Genomic DNA, 21,857 nt, shown 5'->3' on the forward strand with positions numbered 1-21,857 from the left:
ATGTGACCTGTGGGGAGCAAAAGAGGCATAAACAAGAAGCACGAGAGAATGTGAATGAGAAGACGGTTGGTTGCGCTTTAGGAACAAGACGATCACATTAACAACACGTGAAGTCTAACCAATGGTTGAACAGTGACTTGTGTTGGACCTCTGAGTGGATCGGATGGCGTCAAGGCATATACATGTAGCAAACACAAACTAAAGTAGTTATTGGTTATTTTGTGGCATGTTGCACGCGCATGAAGATTAGTGGGAGCTGCACACGGAGACTTAGTGGGAAAGTATTTTTACATGGTGGACCTACTTAACGATCTGGATAGGTTGCATGTTAAGATAAATAAGATAATGGCGGTGACTCTTAGGCAATATTCAAAATATTGCTCTCGGGATATAGGATTCAGTTAATTGACATCTAGTCGGTCCCTACCGATTGCTGTTTTGTATTCCTTCTAGCACGTCACCTCAACTGACACCATTTGACCATGACCCTGGCCACCTTTTACCTTCAACTAGTCGAATGCCCGTGCGTTGCTACGGAACTTTAAAAAAATGTATAGACACGTTATTGTTCTAATTCGAAAGTATATGTCAAACATGATGGATATTCATCCATATAACGCCAACTATCAATTCTTTCTCCCAGTGCTTTCTGTAATGTGAGGATCACTTCAAAATCGTAAATAACACGAAATAACTTTCAAATTGTGAAGATAAACATGACAGCAATTAGACAAAGTTCAATTCTCTTTTTTGTTGATCATTTTGTATACGAGTATTCAATTATGGTGTAAAAAAAATCTAGCCATTCTGGAGTATGTTTTATCCAGATATCTAGTCTAGCTCCCAAAACAATCTAAACAAGGGTGAAAGCAGACGCTAAAGATTCAGCATCTACACCGATCAAAATGGCCTCTTGACTTCTTGAGCCCCTTGAAGTCCATCGTCTCGATGTACTCTACGCTGCCCCTGAAACCATTGAGCAGCTTGAGCAGCTCGCTGGCCCGATCCTCGGTCACGCCGCCTCAGCACACCTGGAGCAGCTTCCGGTAGGAGCCCACACGCAGTGCCTCGTAGCAGCGCGCGCCAGCGCCGGTGTCCGCGGCACAAAAGAGGTGCCAGAGCACGGAGACGGGCAAACTCCTTGGCCATGTCGGACACGTGGAACACCTTCTTGACCAGCACCGGCATGACCAGCGCGTACGCACACGCGGACCTGAGGCCGGTGTCGGCGCACAGGACGCCATCGAGCACGGCCAGTGCCTTCTCGCTCGTCCCCTTGTCAGTGTCCACGACGAGCTCCACAACGACGTCGGTGAAGCAGGCGGTCGCTGCTGGAGATGGGGTAGTAGGCCGTGATGAGCGCGGCCTTGGTGGCCTGCAGGGACACGGGGTTCCTGACGAGGCTGACGAGCGCACTGCACACGCCGGGCGTCCTCGAGATAACGTTGACGGCGTGCCGGTCGGTGGATGAGGCGAGCTCGCGGTGGACAATGGCGGCGCGCTGGCCCGTGCGGCGACCTCACCGTGCGAGAGCACCGAGATAAGGGTCTTGTGACTTGTGAGACGCCTGGGAGGCAATGCAGCGCCGGGCCTCGTCGTCGAGCGGGAAGAACATGGTAAGGGCCGCCAAGATCGTCCCCAGCGCGCTCAATGCTGCGGCGCTGGTGCTCTCCACGGGCTCTCCGGTGAGGCTATGGAAAGCCGAGGCGAGCTGGCGGGCGGCGCCGGCAGCCACGAGGCACCGGCGGTTGCGGTCGCTCTCCTTCCCAATGGCCCTGGCGGCCCCCTGCCCGCAGGCCGCCGCGTTCCCGCGCACGAAGGCGGCGAGCACCTCGGCGGCGTCGGCCTCGGCGACGGGCACCTGCTCGGCTCGGTTGGCGACGCACCAGTCCTGGATCATGTGGCGCGTGGCGTTGTTGGGGACGAGGTCGGCGAGCCACACGGGGCCGCCGGTGATGGGGCACGTGTCGCGCCCCCGCACTAGCCACCTCTCCCGGCCATTGTTGATGCCCGTAGGTGCCTTGACCGGGTCCTTCATGAGCTCAAGCGAGATCGGGCACCGGACGTGCGCCGGCATCGCCAGCTCCTCATCGTTCCCGGCATCCGCCACCTGCCCTCGTCGTTAGCCATGCGTGGATTGGGAGCGATGGTGCGTAGGTTCGTGGGCGGAGCGGCGGCGATTTTTCACGCGATAGAGACAGGAGCGAGGGGTGACCGAGAGCACGACGTGTGTTAGTGGGCAGTTGTTTCCCTGGTTTGTACGATGGATTATTCCTACGGGGAAGTAGCGACCGCAAGAGGCCTGCGTTTTTCGGATCGTACCGGCGTTTACGAAGTGCGATCACAAAGGGGGAGGGGGTGGTCCAACCATCACGACGACGGCAGATCCCCCTTTAATAGTACAGATGTCACATATACACTCCCTTGGTTCATAGGATAGGAATATTATAGGAATAGGAAAATCATAAGAAGTGAGATGACATGCATCTCAATTTCTATAGAGAAGATGTCATTTGATGCATAGGATAGAAATTTTTTCATTGAGTCTTAACTTTCTCTCACACCACACTTGTCTTTCCCACCAACTAGTACATAAATTTAATTTTCCAAGCTTAAACTTAGAACAAGCCCAATATGTTGAAATAAATTGCCAATAAATAATGTGAAACTTGTCTCTTTCTTTTGATGATATCTCCAAACAAGCCCAATATGAGCTAAATCAATTTTTGGAATTCAATGATTTTTTAAACTAGTGATTTTTTTTGAAATGAGAGAAATTATTTTTCTGAAGTTAAATCATTGTTTCCAAATGAGTGAAATATGTGTTTGAAGTGGTGAAATTAGTTTTCTAAAATGAGTAAATCAGTGTTTTGAAATCAGTGGAATCAAAATTTTGAGATGAGTGATTGTCTTTTGAAATGAAATCTGCTATTTGAAGTGAGTGAAATCAATTTGTTTGGAATGTGTGATTTTTTAATTGACTGAAATCAGGATGTTAAAATGAGTGAAATATGATATTTGAAATGAGTGAAATCAGTATTTCAAATTGGGTAAGTTTATGTTTTTGAGGTGAGTGAAACCTGTTAGTTGAAATGAGTGAAATCAGTTATTTGAAATGACTTCATTGGTCGAAATCAGTGGAATATGATTTTTGAAACGAGTGAAATGTTTTTTCAATAAAGAAAAATAACTTTTTTGAAACAAGTAAACTCGGTATTTCGAAATAAGCGAGATCAACATAAAATAGGTATTTTCAAACAAGTAAAATCGCTACTATGACCGGAATATGGCTTCTGACCGGGATATGCCTACGTGCATGGGATAGAGACTGCTGTGCGGTACTGTACAGGCTAGTGGCACGCCCACCTGGCAGTCAGGGCTATGGCCCCATATGGCAGTCACAACCCCAGCCTACTGGGATGTTAGATATCAATGCGATGTCACGCATGAGAGCATCTAGAGCCGTACTTGACGAATTCAGTCCCTCAAACACTCGTGAACCTGATTGGGCGCGTTCGTAGAAAGTGACCGGCCACGTCTTAAATTAACTACCATGCACCCGAATCTCTCATATTTCAACACTTAGATTCATACAAAGCATGCAAAAAAATAAAATCCTACATACCACCCTAGCTAATCTTCATCGTTGGAGTGCCGCGCGCCGGGTGGACGGGCATGTAGGAGGGCTCCGTCTCCTCCTCCTCCTGCTCGACCTCATCCATGTACGCGAACATCTCCTCCTACTGCTCTGCGGCGTGCTGCGCCTCCATCTCCTATCGGCGACGGCGTCTCGCCTCCGCATCCGACTCCGAGCAGAGGGAATCGAGGATGGCCTGCTGCTCCACCCACAGATCCGCGTCCCCTGTGTCCCTCACATCCTACTCCGGCTCCTCCTTGTCCTGCTCCTGCTCCTCCTCAACCCCCCCCCTTCTCCTCCAACTCCTCCGGATCCACTGCATCCGGACGTAGCTCTACTGCGGTTTGGGTTTCGCACCTTGCCCGGTTCTGCTCAAAGAGCAGCAGCCGGCACTCCAACGTTACAAATGGGTGGCCCCATATCCGGCGTGTGGGGACATGGCTACTAGTGGTGGCGGACAGGGTGTGGAAAGTGGCGTCGGCGATAGACGAGCGAAGGAAAATGTGGAGGGGTAGGGTTTCGGTGCAGACGGTCGGCTAAAATAACAGGCTAGGCACTACACGGCCCACCGGAGAGGTGCCACGCAGCGAAATCGGTCCAACGAAGAAGACAAGCTTCGGACCGCCGGGTTTTCATGTGAGACCCCAACGCCGGTCCGATGTGGCGGGCGCGCCCTGATGCTCCCATATCCGCTCCATATTTTGGCCGGATATGAGGGGTACCGATTAGTCCGGGCGTTTGAGGCCCGTTTGAGGCGCCGGCTGGGTTGAAATTTTATGACCGGTCAGTGACCGGGAGTCCATCCGGACGTTTGAGACAGGTTTGGAGTGGCAGACTGTAAATGTTGTGAGCCCATGTTTCCTTGTATGTAAAAGGCCACGGGCGAGTTACTTTGCCGTTGGATCTTTCTCGTGGTACAGCATAAAGTTTTGCAACTTTTCACCAAGAATACACGTTCTACCGCTTATGAATCACGGAAGATTCAGATCAAAATATATCACTAGCAGATGCAAATGACTTGCATGTCAGCAGTGCTTAAGAATGAAGGACGTTCGAGGGAAAATGCAACTATGTAGTTTAGACTTTGGAGCTAAATTAATTAGCATCAATATGATACATGTTAAAAGTGTATAATGTATAACGTGTGTACGGTAAATGTATAAACCATACACACGAGTAGATAAGGGTCGGCGTTGTGTTTGTAATCCTGGTTGTTAGGGTCATTGCGGATGATCTCATCTCTTGTATAGATTATGACTTGGAGATCAATCTAGCAACTACCTGACAACTAACTCTGTAATCCTTCTGCATATATAAACACGTAACGTGTCCCTGCAGAGGCATATGCTTCTCGCAACTTTATATGGTATTTGAGCCAAAAGGTCTTGAGTTCAAAACCTTACCAACGCAGTATATTATGCGACCTACATCGATCTCACATCTAAGGACAAAAATAGCCTAAACGTGAGGGGGCGGGGGGTATTGAAATATATTGCCCATCTCTCTTCATCAGTTCAGACTTTTGAATGAGTTGGCTGGAATATGAATTCAATAATACAAACACCGCAACAGGGCTAACTCCATGCATCCATGCTCAGACCAAGACACACACACCACTGCTTTCATTAGGGCATGTACAATGGTTGATAAGATAGTCTTATCTTAAGTTTTGCATGTAATTTAGAGATGATAAAAAAACGTGTCTACAATGGGTCATCTCTTAGCCTTATCTTCAATAACTAGCTATTCCTAAAAATATGGTGAGACATATTATGCTAAGAGATCATCTTTTGTCTTATCTTAAATAAGAGAAGACAAACCTTTCTTTTGATTTCTCTCTCCTCCACCTTATCATTTATCCTACGTGACATTGCTAAGATAGAACTATTGTACATGCCCTCAGATATGCACACGCTGTGGCCAATGACTTTGTGACACGTACGAGCCATACATGCATGCTCACGCAGCTAATCCAAGGACTTCTTATTACACTAACAGATACATGTAATTGAAAGCAGGGACACACATTCAGCTACTACGACGTTCACATACGCGCTCGTGTACCGGCCACCTCAAGGTATCACGCCGCCTCCGCCTCCCCCTCCTCCACCTCCGCTACCAGCGCCGAAGCCACCGCCGAAACCACCGAACGGCCCGGCGCCAGCCCCAAACCCGCCGTGCGGGCCAAAGCCGGCGATGCCCCCGCCGAGCGGGCCACCGTTGATGGCACCACCGAAGAGCCCGCCGTCACCACCAGTGCTCCCAGCAAAGGCAGTCTTGGCTTCATCGAAACCATCACCGTCTTGATTGTTACGACCGGCCGCATTAACGACAATATCGCAGTCGTCGCCGGCAGGCATACCCCTGCCCGCCGCCACCACGGCGAGGCACAGTACGAGGGAGGCGATGCACCACCACTTGCTCATGGCTGGTTGGTCTCAGAGAGGTGTGTGAGCCGAGTAACGCGGTGGCAGGGGGGTTTAAAGGGAGGAGGAGGACGAGATGGACAGGTGCGAGCGCGTGACAGTAATTAAATGGAAGGTGGCAGCCGGCAAGCGGGTGGTTGTTGCCATGCATGGCGCAATAACTCGGAGATGAAGAAGTCGGTCCATGAGAAGTTATTGCGATCTAACGCTGGTGATCTGGTACTGTAGCGCGCACTACTCGGAAATAAAGTACTGACACGATTTTTACTGAGTGTTAGCTTTCACAGCCAAAAGAGATTGTCACCAGAGATGACTCCGTGCTGGCTCCAGATCAGTTCGGTTGCATGCTTGTCATTTCTGACGTTTCTAATATGATTTCTTTTCATGAACTCCTGCTATATACACTGTCAATCAATGAACTTCTTGACTTGGCACTCTCCATCTGCCCCTCGAATCTATAATACCTAAATAGTTGATCCCTACTAAGCTAATTCTCTTCACATGCAGACCATCCACATTAGCAACCTAGCCCGGACGCGCCCGCGGGCACTGACCGGGCACCCCTCAAATGTTGCGCCGCACATCCACATACCACAAATTCAGATTCTCAAGTCTATGCAAGCCATGCACGTTGACCATGCGGTACAAACTGTCTGAATGCCAAAGTTCGAAACAAAGTAAAGCAAATCATAGTTCGACAAATCGGACATGGTAAAATGAAATCAATGTCTGAGCATGACGGATGGCCTTGGATCACTGGCTGGGCGCCTGCTCCGAGCGGAACGCATCCTGCTTGTCCTGCTCTGCGTGCATCCGGGCAACCTCCTCCGCCTGCATCCGGGCTACCTGCTCCGCCTGCAACTGGGTCGCAGCCGCCCTCGCCGCCTCATACTTCCTGTGGTCGTTGATCTTCATCTTTTTGTCCGCAAGCCACTTCTGAACATGCTCATCATCGAGGGTCTCATTCGCCGACATGATCCTCGCATCTTCCACGTCCCGTGCGAGTTGCAACCTCTCCTTCTCAACCTCTATGTCGCCAAATGTCTTGGCCTTCTCGAGCTCCCATTTGATCGCCGCTTATTGCTTCTCCAACTCGATCCTCTACCTCTCAATTTCCAGATTCTTCTCCGCCCTCTTCTGGTCTGACCATCCTTTCCTTTCTCGCATCCAACATGATCGCCGACGGACAAGGCGGACCGCGTCTCCATCGCGGCAGTGTGGGTCATGCTGGACGACATCTCCGGCGGTGGATCGGGACCGGTTGTGAGGATTGGGAGTAAGGGTGGAGGATGGCGAGGGTCCAAACTAGCCTTTGTGCGAAACCTAGAATTCGATCTCCAGACATTCTCTAGGGGTCGGTACCGCACTAGCCAGCTGAACTGTATACACGGACATGAAAATGAGTAGCACCAAGTCTAAAGAACAAACTGCAGCAGGTAAATAAGCATTACTCAATGTTTTGAAAAACACAAAAAAATATTAAATTCCAATTTCTTTTCGAAATGCGTACCATATTTTGAAAACACGAACAATCTTTGAAAATTTGGAACACCTTTTTGGAATTATGTAGATATATTGAAAAATGAGAACAAAAGAATTTATATTCCAAACAATTAAAACACATTTTTTCTAAACTCCGAACTTCCTTGAAAAATGAACAAATTAAAAAATTCCGAACAACTTTTGGAAACACAGTTTTTTTGAAACTCTCAACTTTTTTAGAAAACATGAATAAAATTGAAATTCCGAACTTTCTTGAAAACACGAACAAATGTTGAAATTGCAAACTATTTTTGTAAACATGAGCAAAATTTTGGAACTCCAAACATTTTTTGAAAACATGGACAAAATTTGAAATTCAGATTTTTTTGGAAATTTTGATTTTTTTGAATGTGGTATTTTGTGGATTTCATATATTTTGAAAAGGATCATTTTTTGAAATTATGAACAAAATTTGGAACTATGATTTTTAAAAAAATATATGTTTTTTCGTTTGAAAACAGAACATTTTAGATATTTTGACTAATATTTGAATTGTTTGACAAAACTTGAAAATAAAATCACACATTAAAATGAAAAAAGGAAAAATAATAAACAAAAAAGAAAAAGAACAGAAAAGAAAAAAAAGGAAGAGAAAAGACACAGAAAAACGTGAAAAACTAGTAGAAGAAAATAAACAGAAAAACCCTGTTCTGGTAACTATCTAGAAGGTTCCCAAAACCAGCCCAGATTCCCCACTCCTGTTGTTGGCCTGTGCTTTGCCTCGACATTACCTCCGTCCTGGTTTATTGGTCCCTTTGTAATGGTGCTAAATTTTGACTAAAGATGTAATTGACAAAATGATAGTAGTGCATGTTAAAAAATTATACCGTTCGATTCGTATTTGAACATAGTTTTCAGTGATGTAATTTTTTGTTGATATGCATGATCATTTTGCTAATTATATCGCTAGATTCGTATTTAGCCAAAATTTGACATGCATGAACAGTAACCAGGACGGAGGTAGTACTTTTAGTTTAAGGTAGGAGGAGGACCCTCCATAGGATGACCATGGGCGTCTTTCTCCCTCATGGGCCGACCGTCACAAATTCTCGGTGGCACTACCGTGATCCACACCTCTGCTGTTGCATGTTGAGCCCTCCTTCCTTGTCTTCTCACCTCGCAATAACTCTATCGATTTATTTTCCAACGTTTCTGCCGCCCTATCGTCTCTCCAATTAACTTCCCCTATTGATTTTCCATTACTCTCGACAGATGATCTTCATCTTCGCTAAGATAAGGGGGCTGGCTCATGTGTGAGGTCATCGGCGTCATCGAGGGAAAGGTGCTCCCGGACGACACCATGGTGCACGCCTGCGGGAAGAGCGGCTACTACACATGCTCGGGCGACAACTCCAAGAGCAACGGCGACAGCGGCATGACCGCCGACGCGTACTACCTCATTTGCGACATCCCCGGCCACTGCGCCAATGCCACGAAGCTCGCCGTCACTATCACGATCGGGGCTCGACGGCGGGAGGCACCGTCCCTGCCGGCGCCGCCGGGGATCCCGCGGGCCGGCGATGGCCGCCGCCGCGGGGGTTCTGACCGTGCTCACACTGTTTTGATGAAGCCCGTCGACGACGCTAGCTTCTGGCCAGATCGATGGATTGGCGGCGACGGTGCTCCAGAACACGTCGCTATTCAAGCAGGGCCGCGATCTACGTGGGCTAACACGGTGTACCTGCAGATGAAGCTGTGCAGCTTCTAGCTCGTGAAGGGCCAGTGGGCCATGCCGTCAAGTACCGCATGATGACCATCTAATCCGTCGCGCACAACCTCAAGCTCAAGTTGCAGATTGGCTATTGACTATTCGTCTATTCCTATTTTCTCTAGCATATTCTGTCAATCGTGTTACTTAAGTAACTCCAGTCCCACAGTTTTGTTATCAGGATTGCACTGATTTTCCTGAAGACATGTGAAGAAATTAGCTTGCAGCAATCTCCTTTGTTGGTATGGCTTCCATAATCTTCTTCTTCGTTCATCACATCCTCTATTTGTGATTACTGATGTATTCTGGATGTATCTCTAGATAATCAAAATATCATGTATTTGCAGGTTACTTTTTTTGTTAAAGTTCTTCTCAATGATGGGCAATTCTAACCTGTTGGACATGGAATACATTTTCATTTTTCAAGCGAGTTGTGCATGAAATTGTTTTACTTTAGCTGAGAGACATCATGCCAAATTATTTATATTTCCTTTGTCTAATATATATCCAATTTTTTTCAGCTACAATTTCTGCAGCAACGCGCGGGGTATCAAGTTAACAATAAGGTAGGCCCGACCTCTCTTCTCTAGACCAGTCTGTGTAAACAGATGTTATAGTTTGTACTCTAGTATCAAAATCGCTCTAATAGACGAAAGAAGTATTTCACGAGTATAGATCGTCTTGTGGTACCTGGCATCATCTTGAACTTCTATAATATATTATGCCTCGCAAACTATCATGTTTTTTTTCCGTGAAGAAAACATAGAATTAATTATGTGGTTTACTGTAATAAAGTCAGTGTGAGCTACGTGAGTATCCTTAGGGAACCTCTAACGACAGCCTGCAAATTTTCTCCCACATCCATCCGCAAACATGGATGCAGGAGGACGCCATCTAACCCTAGCCTCATACATCTGGCTAACAATTTGCACCATTCTCACAAAAATTCGATCAAACCTGATGGAATTCATTCAAATTCGGATATAATTTACTTAAAAAGGTTGATATTTCAACCGTTTCACTAAAAAACTAGAAAAAAGCTAAACCCAATACCGCACGACCACCTTGTACGCGTGGCCACCCTACCCTGCTGCACCGCTGTCTCCATCTATATCATCGTCGTCATGGTCCCCTCAACGGCGGAGTAGCCGCTCCGCCTCCTGCTGCGCCGTACGGAGTGCCGTCGCGGCCACTGCCGACGTGGCCTTCGAAGCCCTAGCGACGGCCTTGTCGCAACCAGCGCTGGTGGAGCACTTGCTAAGCGACCACTCGTCACCGTTCTTGGTGAGCTCACTGTCAAGGCGGCGGCGACGCCTGGCAGCCATCTCCGTTGTGGTCACGAAGCAGTCGAGCGCCCACGTGGCAGTGAGGTCTGGGTCGTTGCTGACCCAGTCCGGCGCCATGTCGCTCTTGGCGAATGTGAAGCGGTGACTGGCATTGTGTCGATCATACCTCACCTGCTGCCGAGCCGTGCGCTCCGCCTCAGACACGATGCCCCTCAAGCCCGAGGGACCGTTGTAACCGCCTCCTCCGAGGGAGTGGAGGAGGCGGCCCCGGGCCCTCTTGATCGTGGGCGGCAGCTCCTCCTTGACGACGAGGCAGCAGTGGCGTGGCAGTGATAACGGCGCCTCGATGCAGCCGTACCGGCTACGTGTCGGGGACGCAGGCTCCTCCTTTATCCCGGCGCCCGATCTTGACGCTGCTGTGGTGCGGGGGTGAGGCCGGCTCCTCCTTCTCGCAACATCCGATCTAGATGCCGCGGTTCTTCTTGTGCGAGGCCGGCTCCTCCTTCACCCGCAGGAGCGCGGACGATGGGTCAGGCTTCAGGCGGTGGCGCGGGGGGAGGGGGGGGGGAGGGGGGGGAGAGGGGGGACGGCGACTCCTCCTTCAATGGCGGCGATGGCCCCATGTAACCGAGCGACCGCTCATTATTATCTCGATCTGGCAGACGAAATCTCGTCCGTCAGAGCGGCCTCCCTGAGGAGCCGGGGCGGCTGCTGCGGTGGTGCCTGGTCATCCTTGTCCTTGAAGGAGATGATGATCTCCTCCTTGGCGGAGGAGCCGGCCGCTATGGACGCTGACGGGCCAGGAGAGCGAGGGCAGCGGCGCCAAGAACCGTCGAAGGACGAGCTGAAGCCTACTCAGCATGCCGGCACGGAGGACCACCACTTCGGCGTTGCCTGAGCTTGGGTCGAAGAGGGGGAAGGAGGGCCTCAGGAACGAAGACGAGGAAGGGGAGGGGGAGTGCAGCTCTATGTGTCGCTGGCGCACGGTTTAAATAGCGGCGGCGAGGCCCAGGAGAAGGAGCGGTCCGCTTCAATGCGGCGCAGTGTCCGGAGTTGTTCGTCGGGAACCTGCGTCTGCCTTGAAGCAACGACTGCCGAGAGGTCGCGTTGGTCAGCGCCGCCCTTCCTCCCTCTGGTCGCATCGCGTCATCAATGCCGGCCGCTGCGTGCTTTAGGCTGGCATGCGTGCATCAGAAGAAAAGTGCGGGAGGGGCGAGTGGGGGTTTTGAGTACGCCAAGGTGGTTAGAAATGGGCTTGGGAGTGGTCCAGACTCCCACAAAGCCCCCCACGTTTGTCTCCGATTTGCAGGAGAAATCGCATCCGGACCACCCTGCGGACTGATACATGACCGCGTCGGATGACTTCTGCGGTCAAGACAGCACGGTCATGACGGTTGTGGGAGGTTTGCGGGTCCGTTGTGGAGATGCCCCTAGTGTATACGTACCTCGTAGAAGAAAAATTATGTTCACCTCAAAAAAAAGAAAGAAAAAATATGTGACACTGTGCAAGTACTGCTATCTAGCAATATTCCGAGAACAAACAGTATCCATCCTTTACAGTCATGACTGTTCAGACATGCGATCATTGACATATAGTGCAAATTTGATTTCAATCATATCGACCAACAGACATTCGCCGAAGCGGTGGGAGACTGATTCTCAGCCGATTACCCCTTGAAATAGACATGCCACAACGCGGTTGCATTTTGGTGACTTTGAGCACATTTTACACTGGCATAGCTAAGTTTTGGCTTTTGGAGGGAACACCAAGCTCAGATTTGTTTCAAACTTGTACTTGAAAGTTCTTAATGTAGAAATTGTAGATTTGCAGTGAGTAACAACTGATAAGTAATGATGTCGATATGAATAAACCTTTTTTAAAACAGTACAATCAAGGTTGCTCACATACACTCACCCAGAGGCGTAGTCAGCTCGGGAGCACGCCTCAGGCCAATAGCCTAGCTACACTAATAAATAGTGCCAAATAGTGTTTTGATTGATATACTGAACCAACGGATCAGCTGCCACACCCTAGGCCATGGCCCTGGTAGCCTGGGCCTGGCTACACCGCTGCAGTCACCCCTATGACTTGGGCTGGGGAAACCGCGTCTGGATTGCCATCGCCATGGAATCAGTCTTCCATCGCCGAAGCAGTGGGAGTCTGATTCTCAGCCGACTACCCCCGGAACTCGACATGCCACAATGCGGTACTCAGGCGAGTACCCCTTGAACTCCCCATGCCAAAACGCGGTCCTCCGCCTACCATACAAGAAAGAATGGCAATGTTTTCCGCCGTGGCATTTTGGTAACTTTGAGCACCTTTTACATTGGCATAGTTAAGTTTTGGCTTTTGGCGGGAACAACAAGCTCGGATTTGGTTCACACTTGTACTCGAGTGTCATAATATAGAAACGGCAGATTTGCAGTGAGTAACAATTGATAACTAATGATGTCAGTATGGATAAAAGTTTTTTAAAATAGTACAATCAAAATCGCTCACATACACAAGCATTTACTCATCCAAAGATGTAGCCAGATTGGGAGAACACCCCGCGCCAACAGCCTAGCTACTGTAGTAAATAGTGCCATTATGATTGCTACAGTGAACGAACAAATCAGCTGCCACGCTCCAGGCCATGGCCCTGGTAGCCTGGGGACTGGCTACGCCCCTGCACTCACCCCTATGATTTGGAGTACGGAATCCGTGTTTGAATCGCCATCTCCATGGACTGACTACAAAGTACTCCCTTCATCCCGAATTACTTGTTTTAGATTTATCGACATATAGATGTATCTAGTCACAGAAACATGTCGATATACATCTGTATCTAGACAAATCTAAGACATCTAATTTAAGATGAAGGTAATACAAACCAAACTTTTCAGCACAGGTTCGAATTAATCGACGCCGACTTCTTCCATTTGATTCCAAACTTGCTTCTTTCACCAGAGATGGCTTGAGAATACCCTGTAATGTGACCTGGCATGCCGCAACACGGAATCAGGTACATATAAGGACGCATGACCATGTATGTTCCTCTGATATTCTTACACAATATCTGAGCTTGCCCGCACCGCATGTCTCATGATATTTGAATTGGAGTCCGGATTGGTAAGTTTGCTAGAAATCCGTCAATGGATCTATCAAATCATAATAGAACAAACGCATGCAGACAAACTTTTAGCCAGGGGCTCATGTCATGCCTTCTGTTTATGGTAATGCTATCTGGCTGACATACATTGAGAAGGGGATGGCAAACAACTGCTGTTTGCTGGCAATTTTAGTTGTGACACGAGATCAAATGATGCCAGTTTCTGTTTATTTTTGCTTAAAATTTACATCTTCCCAGAAACGGTATGTTCTGAAGAAACTGCCACCCGCGAACAACTAAAACTGTCATCAAAATGTTCACAAATGCCAACCCCTCCCAATAAACATTCGCCAAATAAGAGGGTGCTTTTTTTTTCTTCTCCTTTTTCCCCTTAGCTCGCGTTATAAAATTATGCCTGCCCGTGTATGCATTTTTTTTCAAAAAGAAAGCAAGCCCCGGCTTTTCCATCAATCTACACACACGTCGAGCCAAGACTCACGCCAACTCAATACTGTACTATGTAACCTAAACCTACACGTATCTGACAAGTACGATTGCTAGCCGGGCTATTACCAGTACTATTATATTCATGTGTAGACACGACTTGATCATCCAGGTAAACTAGCATGGAGTCCTATACTATCAGCGGTACAAGACTTTGAACAAGATTACCTAATAGTCTTCTCCTAATTTTAATACTTTGTCTTCCATGCTCCTTTGATCTTGGCATGTTGGCGATTCATCCTTGCCGACTCATCCGCACTATGACAAGTCAAATTATTGGTTAGATTATTTGCAACAGTTTAGCAGGTGCATGGTAGGTTTTGAACATCAGGGCCTGATGTACATAGAGTTTGCAAGCTGGACCATGCATGCAAATGCAGTCAGTTGCTTTCTATATATCTTCGATCACTTTATTGCAAGGCTACCGTAAAGCCAACATTCTCCGGTGACTTTCAAGCAACGTCGTAAACCGTGCCTTTTGCAGTTAGGTCCAACCTACAGCTATGTCAGCTATAGCCAAATGATTTATAATTATGGTTTGAGAGTAACGGAAGCTTAAAAATATATCCTTGCTTTAAACACATTTTGTGCCTCATGCTGGTCCGTGAGATTTATGCCATCCTAAAAACGTGGCCCAGACTTGAATCACACATGTACTTGACAAGTGTGAAAATATGGAAACAGTAGTCTTACAGAGAGAATCATTTCACACTAGTATATATAACCATACTATGGTTTTGGAAGAGATACTTGCATATTCTATATACTGTTAAAAATATGAGTAATTTTATGCTATTTAATCTGTAAATGTGGAAGATATAAAACAGGATAGCCATAATGGACATGAAAATTGGGTCAAACAAGGTACTAATCAAAGTAGACATGCACTCATGTGAGCCCTCCGATCCATATTATTTGTCACTGAAATGTATGTATCTAGACGTATTTCAATGCTAGATACATCCATTAGAGTGACAATTAAAATGGATCGGAGGAATTTGGTAAAATAAATAACACCATATCTAAGTCCATTGCAAATACTAGAAACCCAAAATAATATCTAAAACAATGTTTCACAACGCGTATTGTGGCAGAAGAGTATGCCATTACAACATTGTTGGTCAAAGAAGACATGTGGTCGAGCGAGTAGTCATCATTGTCAAAGGATATGCAATCAGTTACGCAAATGCGCTCCCTAAAAACCTGACCACCCCTCTTTGAATAGGGTCAAAAGAGGCACGGTCGGTAGACCTGCTCTCCCAATTCGTGGTGCATGCGACAAAGAGGGATGAGAATGTCTTAGGCAACATGGAAATCAAGAACCGATGGGCATTCTCATGTGCATTGCATGTGTTTGAAAGAGGCAGAGGAGCAACCTCTGACCTCTTATAGTCTCATCCAGTGAGGAGGCAAACCTGGCACCGTTCGCTTTCATTACCATAAGATTACGCACACACACGAAGCATAAGTGCTAGCCTAGCTCGATTCATTCATGAAACATGATGCACAGTCAATGTGAGATGGGTGACGTAGGAGCGCGCTTGGATGTGTCATCTTCTCACGCTTTTAGTGATGTGTAGAAGAATCATTCTTATGTCCGACTCACCCCCCAATACAGGTGTGGGAATAAAGTTCCACAGCTTGTCATACATGAATGGGCTTGTGGGCCCTTTAGATTTTTCAAGGAATTATTATTATTAATTATGGGCTAGGCCTAAATCATTCTAACAGTGCCCACTAATCCCAGAGGCACACAAAGTTTGAATATGGTTTCAAAGAATTGTTTATATACTGGTATTTCCGTGGAAATAGTTAAGTTCAATTAGCCCCTAAAACTTCATGCCACACTCATTCACAACTAGAGAACAGACTACGCCTTGAATAACAAATCCTGTGCAAACAAGGTTCACACAAAGCCTTGACCGATAGTTGGTTCTTTAAATGTCAGACTTTCGTAGGTGTGTTCTTTCAAGATGCTATTGTTAGATGGCAATAGGCGACATATAACATATTAAGAGAAATATTAACATGCCATACAGGTCAAGAGGGAATCTGCCCTTCGTGGAGTGGTATTCATGAAAACTATTTTCCTCGCAGTTGAAAAATAGTTTGTCTCACCAATTCTACTTCACAGGATCTCCGATCATACAAATTCCATCGCAGTTAACAAATAGTGATCGTGTTAATGGTTATCTCCCAGAGTTGAAACAAAACTGCTTAGTTTTCTCACAACTAACTAGATAAAGCCTATAATTCGAGGGTATCTCAATCGATTCCTTGCTACCTATTTAAGTTTACAATCTGAATGACCAAAGAGTCTCAAAACCATGTAGTGAGATTGCAATGGAGTGATCACACCATCATTACCTTTCAACAGTGTGATGTTCAAGGAAACTCAAACTCAGATGGTTAACTTTCTTGCGGTGGATCCAACCCATCAGGGTTCAAGTCCTAGACTTGGCATTGGTGGTCGCAGTTTCCTTCACTTATTTCTGGCCTTTCGGCGATGTGCGTTCAGTTGGAGGCTACGAAGGCGTTTGTGGTGACTTCGTGAATTTTAAGATGATGCGCTGGCTCGGTTTCTTGGAGGTGTAAGTGTATGTGTGTATGTTAAGTAAAACAGTGTGATGTTTAAGGATGCAAACTTCATATAATGATATATTAAGTTATCATATTAAACAGAGTGGACATAGGACAAGCCCAAGTGGTTAATTCGTAACCACAAGCAAGCCATAACAGAGGCGAGTACCCTAAATAAGGGTAAACAAACAGATTTCTTTCTTCTTCTCTTTTAAGAGTAGCAGAAACAAACAGATGAAGAGTAGAAGTTAAGCTAGACAAAAATTAAGACGAACACAACGATATATAGATGGAGCTGCATAACGTGCATAACTTAGCTCTCTGTACAAATAACAGCGATAGTAACTTGGATATATAACTTGGTTCCCTACACGTAGTGCCAGCAACATAGTACTAATCAACTTATTTCTTCAACCTGTAGTCGACGTAGAGCTTTGGGACGTAGACGTAGCCCCTCGTGAGCAGGTCGATGCGGATCTTGGCGAGCAGGACTCCCATGCCGTGGGGTTCCTTCCTCTTGCGCGCCTGCACCTCCTCTTCCAGCCCCCGCCTCCGTGCCTCGAGCCACCCTTGCGGGAAAACCCCTGTGGGCGTGAGGTCCTCGGCGGTGGGGATCTTCACCAGGTCCTCGGCGTTATTGAAGGCCGCGATGATGCGTTTGTCGTCGAACCGAACCATGCCGTGGGCGACCGGGGTCGCGGTGGAGGGGTTGTACTCCCTGATGATCCTGTCGACCGCGTCGTCCAGCTCACGTGGATCCATCGCCGCCGCCTCAGGGAAGGTCAGCAGATCTGTTTTGAGTATCTCCCGCAGAGGAGCGTCATCCGAGCAGGACGCCTTCTCCACCGGCGCCGGGAGCATGTCCAACGCCTCGCTCTCCCTGCCTCGGGAGCAGCCACATCGACGGAACCCTCCTTGCCGGCATCGGTAGACCCATGATGCTTAGTCTCAGACGATGGCGATGGATCTTGCGTGTTAGGGATTGATGCGGCCGCCGCAGTGGTGCCGGTGTCGTGTCTATCTTCTCTATATAAAGCCAGCCAGAGCCAGAGGAATCCTACCTTTCCCTTTTCCTAGCTAGTCGTCGAGAGAGACCAACTCGTGCTGCTGCCTGCTGGAGGAGTCCGTAAAGAGTACTTCACGTGGCAAACGTAAATAAAGCTGATTCTGCTAGAAATACTTAGATTCTGATGTGGGCTTTAATTCCCTCTTTTCTCACGCTATTAATCTTCAAAAATTATTGGTGCGTATATTGATATCTAGCTAGGTACTGCAACGCGTAGATAAACCAAGTGTTTGTCTCAAAAGATAATCTAAGTGATACATAAGGTGGAAAGCTGGCTTAGCTTGCATGTTCTTGTTTGGCAATCATGGCTACGTGCATGGATTGTCCCAGGGTGCTACTACACTGTGTGTGCATGTTGCCAAGGATCATGAAAATCTCTTGTGTCTTTTGAATCATTTGTATTGTATAGAAGTTCTGCACTTGTAAGAAAATCAATTGTCTAGTCGAGAACTGCAAGGACCTGGTTCACAATACCTGTAGCCAGGTGAAGACCGCAGATGTTACCATGTCGTACGAGGAAAATAATGCTAAGAGACTGGACTTACGGCATCTCCCATTTGCACGTCCATGACTCGTGTCCCTTGCGTCGCCTCCTCCGGGCAAGCGGGGGCGCTAACCCTAGCCCTCCGCTGCCGCCTCCTTCTCCATCTCAGGTCCCCTCGCCGTCCCTAGAGGTGGTGGCGGGGAAAGTCCGTGCTCCATGGGTGAAGGGGGCGGCATGGATCCCACAACCCACGGTCGTGGCGCGGCTTCCTGGAGGGCGGTCCATGGTGGCGCGAGATCTTCCTACAGCGGCTGCTCCTCCCGGCTGCGTGGTGCCACTCCGGTGACAATGTGGGGACGACGGACTAGATAGAGATCTACGACGCAAGGCCCCCATAGTAGCGGCTCCGGACACGGCGGTGGCGGTGACCCCTCCTTTAGGGTCTATGGGCCAGGAGATGGCATACCAGGTACAATAGTAAGATCGCATGTCTGCATTATTAAACCACTCAACTACCTATGCAGAGCTGAGCGCAAGTCTATGCCTCGCACTTAAAGGGAAAATAGAATAATGATTGGGGTTTGAGAAGTCCAAAACAACGAAAATCTTGCACCAATGCGGCTGACCAATAGGCAATGGAGAAGGCCTAATGATCATGTCAATGCAAGGAGTAGTGAGCCATGCAACGGATGCACTAGAGCTATAAGTGTCTGAAAGCTCTCCTAATGCAGTTAAGTGTGTGTGCATCCAACTTGACTGCTCATGAAGACCTCGAGCATTTGAGGAAGCTCATCATCAGAATATACAAGCAAAATTCTATAATGTAAAGATCCCACTACCGTAGTCATGAAGTATATGAAAACTCTCTATATGAAGTAGATGGTGCTACTCTGAAGCACAAGTGTGGTAAAAGAATAGTAGCATGCCCCCTCTCTCTTTTTCTCTCATTTTTCCTTTTTTAGAACAGTCTCATGGACTTCATCCCCACTTTTTCGAGGAATCATAAGTCTCCACCATTCTTTTTTTTCTTTTTTAGAACGGTCTCATGCACGTCATCCCCACCTTTTCGAGGAATCATAGGTCTCCACCATTCTTTTCCTCACTAGGGCAATGCTCAAATAATGATGACCATCACACTTTTATTTACTTACAACTCGATAAACTGAAGAAAGATGACTACATATGAATGCCTCTGGCAGTGTACCAGGATGTGCAATGATCTAGCGTAACATGTATAACAATGATGAACGGTGGCTGCGCCACAAATATCATGTCAGCTCTATGTGATCGTACAAAGCAATAGGACAATGAACGCTCAAGTCATTTGAATAGTAACAGTGAAAGTTGCATGGCAATATACTCGGAATGGCTAAGAAAATGCCATGGTAGGTAGGTATCGTGGCTGTTTTGAGGAGACGGGGTGTTTTATGTGTAGGAGATCAAGAGAAAGCCCTGCCATGGGTTTGGATGTACCTGCGGAGTATGTGCCAAGTCTCATTGTGAGAGTGGGCAATGCACGGTACCATAGAGGCTAGCAAACTAAGATGAAACAAAAGTGCAAAGGCTTTGAACTCGCATTAGTCATAAAGAACTCAAACACTACACAAGAGTATCGCGGTGTCATGTTGCATAAGACTCAAAAGCTAAGTACCCCGAGGGGATAGTTTGGCGGAGATAAACCCCGTTGCGCGTCCCGGATCAACCAAAGATGTTGGGTTCATCAGCAAAAAGCCACTACAATTATTCAATCGCTACTCAAGTCACCACTGGAGTCCCCAACTTGATTTATTAGGTGAAAGAAAGGCAGCAGTTTCAAAGGACTCATTTATTGATTTTTGGATAAAAGAACATGGCAATGTATTTCAGAGGGTCACAAGATTTCATCATGCTAGGTGAAACTAAAACAAAACAAGCATGTCTATACAACGGGATACACAATTGCACAAAAACCCTATGATAATGAACATTGCATAATACCCTATGCATACAAACATAACCTCCCCAAGCTTAGAACTTTGCAATACCAAACTCGAGAAAAATTACGAAATAAAAGAGAAAATGCAGTTTTTAAAGGAGAGTGCGAGAAGTTGTTATCTCCCCAAGATTAAGTTAAAGCAAGGGTTAGACACTTTTACCGTTGAGGTTCAAATAATGTCTCCTTTAATGGACATGAACCTTGCTTCGCTGATTTCCTTGTTGTGGTCTGGTGGCTGCCCTCCGATAGAACCTGCTGGAGCAAACTAAAAGGGAAATGAAATGTTTTTGTGTTTTCGATGTTTTTCATTTTTTTGTAGCATAAAGTATTAGCAACACGAGTGATAAAGAACATTTGCCTCAATAAGGATCGTTTCATCAACCTAAGCACCTCGCTTAAGTCGACAAACTAAGTCTAGGAGTGGCCTCCCCTAGGTTGGAATGAGGTGTATGTGAGAAAAAAATATGAAACATGAGTGTGCTACACCTTAGTGCCTAATTAAAAAGAGGGTTCTCACTTAAGGTGAGAAACTTACTACTAAACAACTTTTATTTGAGCAAGTTAAAATTGAAAAAACATTACTAGGCACTTGTAGTTGAAACTTATCGAAGTTCGAATTGAAAAACATTACCAGGCACTTGTAGTTGAAACTTATCGAATGTAAGCAACCAAGTTGCTTGTGAGGATATTCATACGGTCGGCACCATACCATACATATCACCATATAAGGTTCAAGTCCCTGCGAAAATAACACAAAAAATAAATGCATCGATTCGGTATACGACCAGCCAACTGGAAAAGAAAAAAAAGAAAACATAGGTGCTAAAGATTTGTTGGTCAAGGCGCTTTGAAGGTAATTAAATGAAAGAACAAAGCAAATAATCGGTTTAGAAGATACCCATTGACCTCAGATGTCAAAAATAAATCAAATGTGGGTAGTATTGCCGTTATACGGGCGCACGTACGACCGGGTACAGTTGTATAGTACACCGTCTTTCGCTATGGAAGTCCTTGCCCAACGTCACCCTCTCATACGGGCGCGCATACGAGCGCAAGCGCTCGCACGAAACGCGGTCTTCTTCTCTGCGGGGTTGCTCTTCGTGGCCACCAAGTCATACGACCGCGCATACGAGCGTAAGCACTTGTACGGTAGGCCGCCTTTCGTTCTGGTCCTCTTCTGCTCGAGGCCATGAGTTGATACGGGTGTTAATATGACCAGGAGCGGTCATATGGTATGCCGTCTTTTTCCCTGGAGCAGCAAAACTTCATGAAAGTTTTTGTGCTTCCTCCTCACGTTAGTCACATAGCATTTTTCTTGCATAAAAATTAAGAGGAGGTGCGCAGCAAAATATTGGGCTACTGATATGCTAAATTCACCAGCAAAGATATTCCAAGATCTATTCTGATAGAAACTATGCAAAACAAAATAAAAGTGCCAATGCAAACATGAATGCAACTACACTCAAAGACACAAATCTAAGAAAGACACCTACTTACTTTCGGGTTGCCTCCCAAGTAGCGCCTTCTTTATTGCCATGCAGCTGGGCTTCAGTTCTC

The 21,857-nt window shown here is 46.9% G+C and overlaps 1 protein-coding gene and 1 pseudogene across 1 annotated transcript; both read right to left on the minus strand.

The window, feature by feature from the left end:
* Positions 1 to 797: 797 nt before the first annotated feature.
* LOC125547393 (U-box domain-containing protein 21-like) lies at positions 798 to 2,116 on the minus strand (annotated as a pseudogene).
* A 3,306-nt stretch (positions 2,117 to 5,422) lies between these two features.
* On the minus strand, positions 5,423 to 6,114 carry LOC125549569 (uncharacterized). Its single transcript, XM_048712949.2, has one exon. The coding sequence runs from the start codon at positions 6,061 to 6,063 to the stop codon at positions 5,710 to 5,712; it is 354 nt and encodes a 117-aa protein (XP_048568906.1). The 5' UTR covers positions 6,064 to 6,114; the 3' UTR covers positions 5,423 to 5,709.
* Between the last annotated feature and the right edge of the window lie 15,743 nt (positions 6,115 to 21,857).

This window comes from Triticum urartu, chromosome 3A, assembly GCF_056163025.1.
Source record: "Triticum urartu cultivar PI428250 chromosome 3A, HENAU_Tu73, whole genome shotgun sequence".
NCBI lineage: Eukaryota > Viridiplantae > Streptophyta > Magnoliopsida > Poales > Poaceae > Triticum > Triticum urartu.